This window comes from Sceloporus undulatus, chromosome 4, assembly GCF_019175285.1.
Source record: "Sceloporus undulatus isolate JIND9_A2432 ecotype Alabama chromosome 4, SceUnd_v1.1, whole genome shotgun sequence".
In the NCBI taxonomy this organism is placed as follows: domain Eukaryota; kingdom Metazoa; phylum Chordata; class Lepidosauria; order Squamata; family Phrynosomatidae; genus Sceloporus; species Sceloporus undulatus.
This window is the reverse complement of record NC_056525.1, coordinates 132,290,058-132,302,967: the sequence shown is the minus strand read 5'-3', so window position 1 is coordinate 132,302,967 and position 12,910 is coordinate 132,290,058. Positions and strand designations below refer to the sequence as shown.

At 40.0% G+C, this 12,910-nt stretch overlaps 1 protein-coding gene across 1 annotated transcript in view; it reads left to right on the top strand.

Moving 5' to 3' along the window:
• Window positions 1–12,572, top strand: part of PACS2 (phosphofurin acidic cluster sorting protein 2) — a 98,938-nt gene extending 86,366 nt beyond the window's left edge. The window contains exons 25-26 of the mRNA XM_042461334.1: window positions 1,884–1,997; window positions 5,439–12,572. Coding sequence (XP_042317268.1) covers window positions 1,884–1,997; window positions 5,439–5,551 — 227 coding nt within the window. The 3' untranslated portion in view covers window positions 5,552–12,572. The remainder of the gene's footprint in view (window positions 1–1,883; window positions 1,998–5,438) is intronic.
• The last annotated feature ends 338 nt before the right edge of the window (window positions 12,573–12,910 follow it).

Genomic DNA, 12,910 nt, shown 5'->3' with positions numbered 1-12,910 from the left:
TCGATGGGGTCACCATGAGTTGGGGGCCAACTCAAGGGCAGAGAAGAACAACAAAGAGGGAAAGTCTTCAGAATTTTAATATCAAGCCAGACGAGGCTATTATGCTAGATATTTCTTTTTCTTAAGGTGCTACGGGATTCCTTTATATCTTTTTATGCCAAAGCAGACTGTCATTCTATGTGAAACTGTCATGCTGTGTGAACAGTGAAACATACTGCCTCAGCGTGTGATACAGTCTCTTTCTTAGAAATTTTTTAAACAGAGGCTGAATGGCCATCTGTCAGGAGTGCTGAATGGATGAGCTTTGTGGTCCCTTCCAGCTCTATGATAGCCCCAGTCACCACTGGCCTGGTTATGAAAGTTTGAGAGACCTGAAGAAGGGTTTCTGAGGAAGATTTTAATACTTGAGCAGGTTCATGAAAAAGAAAGTAATCCTTTAGAGATCTAGATCCCTGTTGTTTAGAGCTTTAAAAAAGCACTCTGGATAACTAATGATGTTTCAAAACAGAAGATACATTCCCTGCACCAAGTCTCTGTATTTGATGCTATCTCACACTTTTTAATAATTGTGTCCAGGCTTTGTAGGAAAGTCACATCAGTCTTACCTAGCTATGAGGGAGTTTATTCTATAGAAACCACTTAGGCCGCCATGAAAAGGCAAATGATTCAACTGGCACCAGCTGCAGCACTGAAAGTATCAGACCGGACTCAGTAGCGGTCTCATGTGGATGCACCGTAGGATTTAGGGCAGAAGAACTCCAGTCAGTACACCAGCCAATTTTTAACATCATCACTATGGACAGCTATCCAGCTAGCCTATAGCAATGGCAGTAGTGGCTGCTATTATAGTGTATGCTGCAGATATTGTATGCTGGTGCTGGGTAGATTTCCAAATCCTCACCTGAATCTGATGGAAAGGAGAAAGTGTGTTGGCTGTGATCACTATCACAGTGTATGATGATTTCATTCAGTTACTTCATGGGAGAAGTTAAATGGCATTAGACACAAAGTGCAGACCTATGGTACCCCATAAAATAAAAAGCCGTAGAAATGTAAACAGTAGTTTACCAACATCACATTCTGGAAATTGCTATTCCAGACAAAACCACCGGAGTACATGACCTCTGCTTCTTGTTTCTGACAGCCAGTCTAAAAAGAAGCTGTAGTGAATGGTATCAAAATCTGCTGACAGGTTCAAAAGAATTGAGACATGTCAGTCGATTTTGCAAGAGAACTTGCAGGACCATACTTTTTCTCTCTACCCTCTGGGCAAACAAAACTCTTTTGTTGCCCAAATCTAAACTGAAATTGATTCAGATACTTGCATCATCCAAGAATGTTTGAAACTGCAGAGGAACAACTCACTTGAGCATATTGTCCCAAAAAAAGATGCACTGATGACCAGCCAACAATTGGCGCTGGGCCTTGTGATTTGTTCTTTCAAAACAGTTGAGAATCTGACTACCCAATATTCTCAACAGATCATTCAGTTATACTGGAGGCAAAGTACATGCCAGGGCTTGATGGATATTAAATTAGTTCATCTTCAAAATGCTAAGCAACATAATAGGCCTCCAAGATTTCCTATAAATGTATGTGAGAGAGAGAAGTTGGAAATGGGGTGGGTAGTATGAGGGATGATCACATCAGGAGTGGTGTGCCAACAATGGTAATTGGCTTTACTCACTTTTGGTTATAGTCCTGCCTACTGCTAACATGCTACTCCCAACATATTTGTACAGAGCTAGTTTGACATTGAAGTCTAAGTAAATTTCTACCAGTCCATTAATATTCAGATCCTCAGGGCACCAACAAACTCTCTCAGGTAACAGGCAGAAAATAACTCTGCTGACGTGATTAATTATCTGCTTGATTTCTTTTAGTGATGTTTCTGCCTAAGAAAGTAAAAGACAAAGAGTATGATTCTAAGAGCCAGTGTATTGATGGTATCAACCGTCTGATTTGCACAGCAAAGAATCAGCAGAATATGTTGCGGGGTAAGTGTAATAGCCTTCATTTGAATATCTCAACAATGTGTTCTCCATCTCCTGGGGGTTATGTTATAGTTCCTTTATAGAGCAGGATCATATCACAGCATCTCTCCATACAAGTTGCTCTTGCCTGGTAGTCCCTGGTGTATAGTGTAGCCATTCCCAGTGAGTAAAAGCTGTTGAATCTTTGGAGGTGGTCTCCTGCTGGCCAGTGGTGTACACTTGATGAGTGTTCCAATAGTATGTGGATGTCTGGCTGAGTCCTGCCAGCGTTTCTTTTGCCATTTGCTGCCATCTCCTCCACTGTTGTTCTCCTCTTTCTTACTGGAGTCAAGTGTGATACACAATTGTTTCTCCTTCATTGCTACTGTTTGTGTTGGTGAACCATCTTCTCAAAGTCTTCTATTTGGAGCTGTGTCTCCCTGCACTGTTTCCTCATTACTAGCACCTCTTCTAGGCCACTCTGCAGTGTTTCTGCTGTTTATTTTCAGATTGTTTACAGGTCTGTATACATGAGCTCTGGGTTGCCCAGTTACAGTTAGACTTGTCTTTTAACCCAAGTCCTCTCCTTTTCTTTTCTTTTGTACATTTGTTTCATCTGGTTTGTTAACTTCATTTTGGGTCATCATCTTTTACATGTTCAGTAGTATTTCTCGTTGAGCCTTTTACCTCCAAAGGAGTTAACCCTGCTTGCTCCAGCTACTCCAGATTTCCAATTCAAAAACATCAATTTTATTCTGTTGTTTTAGCCATTGTTCTTTATTTTATTTGGGGAATCTGTTTATATCAGGATGAAGGAAAGCATTGGTGTTGGTATCTTTAGGGATTAAACTTCCTGTCAACTGCATTTTCTTTAATTTCAAGCTATAAATCTCTAATTTTTGTGCCGTTTGTCTTTATATTTCTCTCTCTCTTAGTTTCCTTAACTATCTCTCATGTTCAATCTAGTCAATTTGATTCTTTCTTTTATTTTTGTTATTTCCACACTCACTAGTTTCAGTTGTGGTGTGTCTGTGTTCTCCATTGTCTCCTCACATACTTCTTCCATTTCTGGAACACAGCTTTCTGCTAGTGGTCCTTTATCCTCTTGAGAGCCATAATCTCAGTATTTTCTTACATGTACCAACAACTCTTACATTAGGAAATACTTTATTTCATTCCAGACCACGGCTTTGTACTTTATTTATGGTTGTTTTCTTCTTACTTTATTGATTTTGTACTTTTAATTCAGAAATCATCTTAATGAGTTTAGTGTTCTTGTCAGCTTGTGGATTTTCACTGTTTTCCTTTTGTAATCCTCTACTTTACATCACCTTTTCACTTCAGGGATTACACTTTCCTCTAAATCTTTATAGCACTTCTTCAGGTTTTTCAACTCTTGTCTTTTCCATCCCTCTTCCTCACTTTTGGCAAAACGCAGCCAACTGTCCACCCAAGACCTCTCTTTGATTTTCTCTTAACCAAATAGGCCTACTCACAATATCCTGCTGCTTGGCACCAAATACATTTGATGAATCCCTGCTCCACAGTTCCATTGGGTTCCTGTTACTCACTTTGCCCCTTCCCCCTCAGGATCCCTCCCTGGATTGGGTACTTGGGCCTCTAGATGATCAGTATATGGACAAGTGGTTGTGTTATTCAATGGGTTCACTGTAGTAAGGGGGACCAGATACTCAAAACTTAACAGGCACAGCCAGATACAGTTGTGGGGAAAAAAGTAGAAGTTTATTCATATTGAATTAGATCAAACATTAACCCCTGCCCTATTTAATCATTCACACCTCCCCAAAAGCCTATTCAGTTCTTCCCTTTGGCTGGCAGTCAGTTGTCCCCTCTCTGTGTGCATCTTCTTCCTATCTCTCTGTAATGTCTCCCCATCTGCTTTCTGTCAGAGACAAGCTTCAGTTTTGTATCCCTCCCCCAAACCCCCACATCCCAGCATTTCCAGCTGTGATTGACTGGTTCCAATCCCTTCACAGTTATGAAGTGGAATAGGGGAGCTGAAAATCTCATGATCACTAATGCTTTCACTTCTATAAATTCCTTTCAAGTTTAACTTCTATATGGGAAAGAATGTCTGAAGATTAGATGTTGACTTTCATGGGATTCAGACCCAAGTGAACTAGGAGATGCATGAACAGGCTATCCTCAAATATTTTGTTTCTTGAAATGAAGATGGTGCCTTCGGCTTATCATGAACAGAAGCCGAATGGACTAGCAGTTGCATATTTACCGGCTGCCAAAACTTGCTGGCGCTTGTATAGCATCTGTACAGGGCAGGCAGAGTGCACACAACACATAGCCTATGTTCTGCCATCTTGATGCCACACCACTCTCAGTCTGTCGTGGTTGCCTTATCCTGCCTAATGGCAGAGTGGTCCAGTGTGTGAGAGCTGATATAGGGAGTCTGAATTCAGATAAGGCAAGGTATTAACAGTACAAGTCATATGATATTAATATGCTGATAATTAACTGCAGTGTCCTGAACAGGCTGGAATTAGCCTAACTAGGAAGGATATGGAGAGTTTGGAGCAGGTTCAGAGAAAGGGCAACAAGGAAAAAACATATGAGGAGAAGTTGAGGGAGTTGGGCGTGTTCAGCTTGGTGATTGTAGTGTTTAAATATTTCAAGGGCTGTCACAGACAGGAAGGGGCAGGCTTGTTCTCTGCTGCCCCAGAGGGTAGGACCAGGTCTAATGGTTTTAAGTTACAGACTTTGACTGAACTCTAGAAGGAACTTCTTGACAGTAAGCACTGTTTGGCAATGAAAACAATTACTTGGAGAGGTGGTGGGGTCTCTTTCTCAGAATCATAAAATCAGACAGTTGGAACAGACCACAAGGGCCATCCAGTCCAACCCCCCTGCCATGCAGGCATTCCCAATCAAAGCATCCCTGACTGAGAAAGAAGGTGCCCAGCTATCTGCTGGGGATGCTGTAGCCAGAGTTCCTGCACTGAGTGGGTGGTTGGACTCAAGGGCCTGTGGGGGGGGTCCCTTCCAATTCTCTGATTCTGTGTTCCACGTGGTAAGTTAACACAGCTGTCTGTCTACAATAAATACGAAAGTTCTCTTGGAAGCACCTTCACAACATACATGAGCAGAACATTTTTTAAAACTGGTAGACAGAAATCTATAGCCCTGAGGAGCCCTGGTTGTGCATTGGTTAAATGCCAGTAATGCAGCTACAAGGTTGTGAGTTCCATTCTAGGTAGGGCTCCAGGGTCCACTCAGCCTTCCATCCTTTCATAGGTCAGTAAAATGAGTGTCCAGCTTATTGGGAGCAACTGGCTTACACATTGTAAACCGCTTAGGGAGTGCTTGTGGTATAAGTGGTATAGAAATGATGTTGCTATTGCTATAGAGCTGTGTCATATCAAAGTAAAAGCTACTGCCAGGTCTCAAGGCAATATTTTCCTAACTTTTTTTTTTTTTTGTCTCCTACTGTAGTGCTTATAGACGGAGTGGAATGGAATGATGTGAAGTTCTTCCAGTTAGCAGCACAGTGGTCTTCCCATGTCAAGCATTTTCCCATCTGCATATTTGGACATTCCAAATCCTAATGTAGGATAATTCCTGTGATACCACCAAACACTGAGTGACAGCTGTTTGCGTTCTCATGCATTTACTTATGTATGTGCTTGGATAACTGCTTAGTTATACTGATGTTTGTTCTTCATTTGGCTGCGAGGAAAGAAGAATACTTGAAACAGCAGCAATTCAGTTTTAATTCTTGGCATACATCTAAGCCACTTGCAGGACTCATGAAAATGTCAAAGTAATTATTGCTTATTAACATGGAAATAGTTGAGCAATGGGAGGTTTATTTGGCAGCAGGTTAGGGATGGTGGTTATACTATTTCAACATGAAAGATCTAAACTGGAGAGGACTCTCTGACTTTTTCTATCTATTCACCTCTTAATCGTTCAGATTACTTCTTTTCATAATTGTTTACCTGTCTGGGGTATCTGATTATTTTGCCCCCTTTCCCTTCCCCCCCCCCCATATTTCCCTTTTGCTATGTGGCATTATTGCTATTGCTAGCCGTTGGGCAACACAAGTTTTTTAAGATGTCATTTTGGAGATTGAGAAGGAGGGAAACATTTAGATTCCCTTGTTAGCACTTAATGTCTGGAGTTCAACCAGTCTTACTGCTCCACATGAGGAGGATGGAAGGAGAAAGGAGTTTGGAGCATTGTGAATTGGCATGTGTTGTTATAAGATTGGCTCAGAAAACTATTTAACTTGTTTCTGATTTTATTGGAAATAACCATTCTTTTCTGAATCAGTGTCCCGATTCAGGCAAGTAGAAGTAAGCTTAAACTACCATAATACTGTTAAGATACTTCTCTCCTTGTGTCCAGATTTTCTACTTGCTAGAATTAAAATTGCCACTCATTTGTTTGCTTCGTCTAGGACTGTATGATTGGGATTTTACCAGATAAGATGGGGTAAAGCAGAATATGAAATCTAAATCATGTCTATTATATCTCAGTGGTTCCAATATATACCAGTATAATCTATAATTTTTCCATTTACAAAAATCCTTATTGTGAGAAAGGTACTACTGAAATTACCACCATGTAGAATACACATTTGGGCTTTGTGTGTGTGTGTACTGTGACTTAGCATGTAGCATTTACTAACTTTTCAGTACAACCCTGACCATTAAATGTGAGATAATACTTGTAAATATTATGTTGCCAAAAAAGGGCCAGAGAAGTGGAGCTGGTCTTCAGCTTCGTGAAACTGATTTCCCCCCAACATGACACTAATATCTTGGGGGGGGGGGGGTGTCACCATATATAACACTTCCTATTGTTTTCTTATCCTGTTGAAGCACTTTGACCTTCTTTCTCTTCTGTGCCTGTAAGGCTCTTTTTCTATACCCCATTAAACTAGGATGTTTGAAATATATGTCCCAAAGCTCACTGCTTCCAGTGGGGGATATAAATTGTGATCTCCAAACTAACATATCTGAGAGATAAAAGTATTCCACAGGTTTAAATCTGGAGGAAGTTCATAGCTTGTGCTTCTCCCGCAAATAAAAATTCTTCAGTGATGGAATAAATGTTTGTTCTAGTATACATATCTTGGGAAATTTCCTCCAAGCTTTTCTATCTGGCCATAAAGATGATCCTCCTCCTCCTCCTCCTTGTTTCAGTCTTCTTACTAGCTGGTAGTTTTCTTATTCTTTAACCAGCTCTGTGTGGATTAGTAACTCTGAAAGGGAGTTTACAGGATGAAGTGCTAGTTGCAGATTAGTAATCGTGAATATTTGTGGGCAAACTGCAAACCTCCAAGAAGAGGAGTGCTTGGTGCATGCTGTTCTTTGCACCAAAAGAAGAACATGTATTGTTAGTATAGTAGATCTCTCTTAAAAGAAAATTGAAAAGCTACTGTTGAAGACACCTGTAAAGCCACTGTTGTATAGGTCTTGAGGGGGGAAAGATGTCTGTTACAGACATCTGTTTTATATTTATTTTATTTTTTAAAAAATGCTATGCATCACATGATTACTTCCGTTTCTGCTGCTATTCTGAGAAAATGACACTAACTTTTTGTCAGGGAGCAACACTCCTTTGACAATATGATCTAATCTGAGGAAATTTGCCTTGCTGCTCTAGGATAGCTGCCAGTAATGCCTTGGAGAGAAAGCACACAAGCACATAATTGTTTCTCGTGATGTTGTGAAATGGACACAAGAGACCTGAAAAGAAGGTGTTTGGCTTGTCCAAGCATAATAATCCAAACACATTTCATCTTTACTATCTAATTTACAGTGCTCTTGACTGGTTAGTAGTGATTGGGACAGCCTTTGCGTTTCTTTGCAATAATATTGTCAATAGATGTAATTAAAGATTTTATCAGTTGTACATAGAGACAAATTGTAACATGTCTGGGTCTTCCATACTTCCCATGACAACTATTGTGCTCTCAGCTGAGGTGAATCTTCAGTTGTTAAACTTTTCAACTGTGATTCAGAATAGAATATACTGTATTTCTGCAATTGTATGTTAAGACATATTCTCTATAAAACTTGTGGGAAAGGTCTTCAGTCTGAGAGCACTAGATTCATTCCTACCTCATTCTATCCCCAAATACAAATATAAACACAACTTCTGGTCAAGTTTGACCTGAACATTCAAGAAACCAATAATTAGTACTGCAAAATTCAGACTGTTAGCATTGCTGCTTTTCCCTTCTCTTAATTCATTAAAATATAGGACAACATACTAAAGCTGAACTGGTTAGGGTATCAAGCTCCTGGTATAGCAGTCAATGCTTTTTTCTTGCAGATATAGAACTGCTGACTGAGGAGTTGATAGAAACATTCTTCTCAAGCAGCTTCATCTCATATCACATTTGACAGCATCAAGAAATGCTATGCTGCTTCATAATCAGAAAAAGTATGTATATGAATTATTGCTAGGGAAAAAACTTAGAGCAGGTAAGCAGGATTGAAAATGAAAACAGTTTGTTCTTGGTGACAGCTGTTGTTGGAATTCTCTAGGGCTGCTGAATTCCAGCTTCAATTCTTCCATATTAAACTTTTCAACAATTGTGACAAATATAACCCTAGTGTCCTTTTAGGACTTATTCAGCCGTGAACATTTATAAGAAAACATAGATAGAACTTTCTAATAACAGAGGTGTGGAAGGCTAGGGGGATGCATTAGTTCTTTGAGAGATCTTAGAGCCCCACACCTGTCCACCACATCTGCTTTTGCAACTTTTTTGTATTTAAAAGAACACTTTTGCCCTCAAATCCCTTCTTGGGGGTATGGGTGCCATTTTCATTGTCCTTTGGGGGCCATTTTAGGACAGGAAGAGGAGGTTTTTTTAACAACAATCTCACATAAGTCATTCCCTGTTTTAAAAAGGCCTCTCCTGGGCCTAAATTTTCCCTGGAGGAGCACAACATATAATGAGAATGCACCTCATGACTCCTAGAAAATATTTTGAGGCATTTGGGGACAAAAAATGTTTTTCGGAAAAAAATGCAAAACATGTTTTTGACTCCTGGGGACACCTTCAGACATCATGGAAATGCCCTCCCCATCCCCTAAGTGCATTTTGGAGCAAAAAAGTATTTTTCTTTAGGGGATTGCATGTGGCCCACGAGCTGCACTTTGCCCAACCTTGCTGATAGGAAAAATGAAGTAAGCCACATGTCAGCATTATCACCTGTGAAGACACACATGTGGTTTTTCCTACATAAAATGCAATCCTTCAAGAAGGTCTTTGTAGTAAAGCAATACCCAGAGTGCTGCTAACAAGCAGAGAAAAGGATTTGAGCCAGTAGTTAACAGGCACAGGCAGCCAAATCAAGTAAAAGGAAATGAAAAGATGTACCCTGATGACATTTCTCTCTGCCTTCTACTGTTGCCTTGGGAAGACTTTACTTACTATACTGAGGGGGACCAACGGTGTGTGGCCTCTATATGAAAAGGCTGGCAATGGGATAAGATATGAAATTAACCTTGTTAGGAGAGAGAAAGGGAGAATGCAACACTGCAGTTTTTTCTGGACCTCTGAGCAGCTTTGAATACCACTGATCATGGTATCCTTTTGGGAAGACTGTCTCTGAGACCTTTGCATTCTTTTATGATGATTCTGCTCTGACCCATAGAAGGAGTTCCAGAAGGTGGTGCTGTGGCTCTGTTGCTTTCCTGCACTGACACTGGGGGCTTCATGAGTTCAGTTCTGCTTCCCTTACTCTTTAATGTGAACTTAAAACCATAGATGGAAGGAGTGAGATGTCATCAGTATGCAAATGATACTGAGCTCTATTTTTCCTTTTCCTCAAATGTAGTTGAGGAAGTAACGATTCTGAATTGATGGTGGGATGGATGAGGCTGATAAACTTAGATTCAAAAAAGATAAAATAAAAGTTCAGTTAGTGTGCCATCTATTTGTCCAGTTAACTGGTGCTCCACCTGCTTTACAAGGGTTTGCATTCCCCAAGAATGAGCAGTTGGTAGTTTAGGGTTGCCCATAGATCCAACTGTTACCTGAAGCCTCAGTGGCTTCAGTAGCATGGGGCCCTTTTTACCAAGTTTGACCGATTTACCAACAAAAACCTTCTCTGGACAGAGATAGTTTCACTACTGTTATCTGTATACTGGTAGCCTACTTCCTGGATTACTGCAATACATTGTATGTGGTCTACCTCTGAAGATGGTCCAAAAACTTCAGTTAGTGCAGAATGGAGCAGCATGGCAGCTCAGTGGGACTGGTGTTTTTAAACACAACACCTCAGTTACCAGTCAGTTTCCATGCCTTACATGAACTGTTGGTGCTAAATGTTGAAGCCAGGATGAGCAAAGTATGGCAGCAAAACAGGGTTGGGTCTTCCAAATATTGTTGAACTGTAACTCCCACCATTCCTCATTAGTATCTGTTGACTAGGAATGCTGGGAAGTGCAGTCCAGCAACTGCAATCCAGCAAAATTGATAGCACATTTTGCCAAATCTTGCTTTAAAATACTAAATACTAGTGGCCAGAATAGTGTAATGGCTAGCTGCCAGAAAAAGACTTACTTAGTAGCGGTTCTCTGTGGAATGTCCTCAGAAGAGAAATCCATCTGGCTTTCTCATTGGTAGCATTTAGATGCCAGGCTAGGATTTTCCTCTTCTAGCAGGCATTCAGTCCTGATTTTTATTTTTGTCTTTACTATTTAAGTTTTATTGCTCTCTCTTAATTTCACAAGAGGTTTTGATATGTCTACTGCATTTAATTTTGTTAAAAGTTATTATCCTGTGTTTTTATATTTGTAATCCACCCACAATACATTTTAAAGTTCTGTCATGTATAAAAATTGTAAATAAATAAAAACTGTAAAATAGGTGAATATTTGGGCTGAACTGAAAAGAGCACATTTGTGTATATTGAAGCGCAGTACACAGGTTATTCTAGAATGGTCCAACATGTTGATGTTCTTCACCAGCTGGTTCAAGCCAAAAATTAATTATTCCTCTTTTATCCATGTTGGACTGCTTCTCTGAAATGATAGTGTTCGGCCCTGAAGCAACGCTGTTATAGAAAGATGTGTTACATTTCTCTGCTGAGAACTCTGCAGATACTGCTGGTAGGTCTACAGTGTTCTTCCTTTCCCGGTATTTTTTACTGTTGTAATTGCTTTTTCCATAATATGTTCAAGGAAAAGGTTGGTGTGGTTCCAGAACCAGCTTCACTTATTGGAAGTTTATTGAATATCACCACAGAAGCTTTGCTTCCTATGCACTGTCTCACTGGTTTTATGTAAATTCTTGTAGCATTCAGTCCAAGGAATGGATCTGTTATGTCTGGAGACATGTACTGAAAAAAATCACTTGGGTTCTGGTTTGCTTAAGTAGATATTTTCATCCTAATCTAAATCAGTTTGCTCACTACAAGTGTCTTGTCCCATTTTATACACCGTAGGAGTTACATTTTCATGCATTGGAGTTTATCCGTTCATTTTAGTTGTCATAGGAATACATGTGTGTGTAAAAAAAGAGTGGGACCAAATGGTCATGAAGTGCAAGGGCTGAGATTGAGATTCAGTATAATTAGAACCAGTTCTCCTAGGGATGGGGTGAATCTTTCACATCAGGTGGACAAGGAGGGATAGTGAGTCAGTCCCATCCCAACAAGCCCCCATGAGCAGGGTGGCTGATTTGAAGAAACAAATGGTGGCCCCTCTCTCACAGTTGTGGCAAATGCTGCAGCAAAAGAGTGGTGGCATGATTCTCTGAAGTAGCTTTCTCATTAGTATCTTAATGTGAGGTTCCTGCGCAGTCGGTATTTTACTTTCAAGGAGTCCCCATAGAGCAAGTTATCATAGGGGCATTCTGAAAAGCCAACCAAGGCAGAATCCCTCCATCCAAGTAGCTTCTTCAGACTGAGGCATTGTAGATTAGATAGTTGCAGAGACTTCACAGTGCGGCATCCAGGTATTAATGGGGTTGCAATGGAAGTAATGGAGGAAGGGATGGGGGGGATTGTATACCTGGCTTAGGCAATGTTAGCCCAACTCTGTAAACCATAAACGTATATAAAACAAGCACTGTGGTCTTGTATATATTCAAGTTTTTTCTTGTCAAAAACTACCTCTTCCATTTCATGGCCACTTGGTCTCACTGATTGCATGGTACAAGATGGATAGGTTTAGTTTACACTCCTTAGTTACCTGTTTGTTTCCAAACTGCTACTCAGAACACTTGCTCCTAAGTTTTAAGAAAGAATAAGGGAAAACTCAGCAAACAAGCGAATTGTAGATTTCCTTGAAAAGAGAAACAGATGAGGTGAATATCTTGCCTCTTAAAGTAAAGAATCCAAGAACTGGCAGCTTAGCCCTATACATCGTTCTGTGTGCAGCTTGTGAAGTATGTTGAAAGTGAACTTACTGGACAATATAGTATTGCTCAGACTGTCAAATGAAGGGATGCTGCCCATGATACCTATTTCTGATCAGTCCATCTTTTTCATTGAATTTTTTTAAAGATGGTAAATGTACATAGCTTTTTTTGGAATAAATTGCAATGTAGACTATGAAATATTTTATTATACTAATGCACCACTAATAAAACTGGATTGGAAATCACACATCTGTTTGTAGTCTTGTTTGGGAACAGGTTATTTCACATTCTTCTTCAAAATGTCCTATTCTTATTTGACAATATTTAGATGACAGTTAAAAGCTTTTAGACGCACAAGCTTTTTATAAGCATAAACTGCAAAAAGTTTGGACAGCTGCCCTTCAGCCAGCAGATAATATGCTATGCCATCTGACTTTACAAAGAAAATTACTGAACTAGAGAGCATGTGCAGTGAGGCAGTGGAGACAGGAATTTCTCATGCACAAATAATGAAAGATCTACCAGATCTTACTCGAGGTATGCAGGCTAAATCAGGGGACATCATGAACAAAAGATT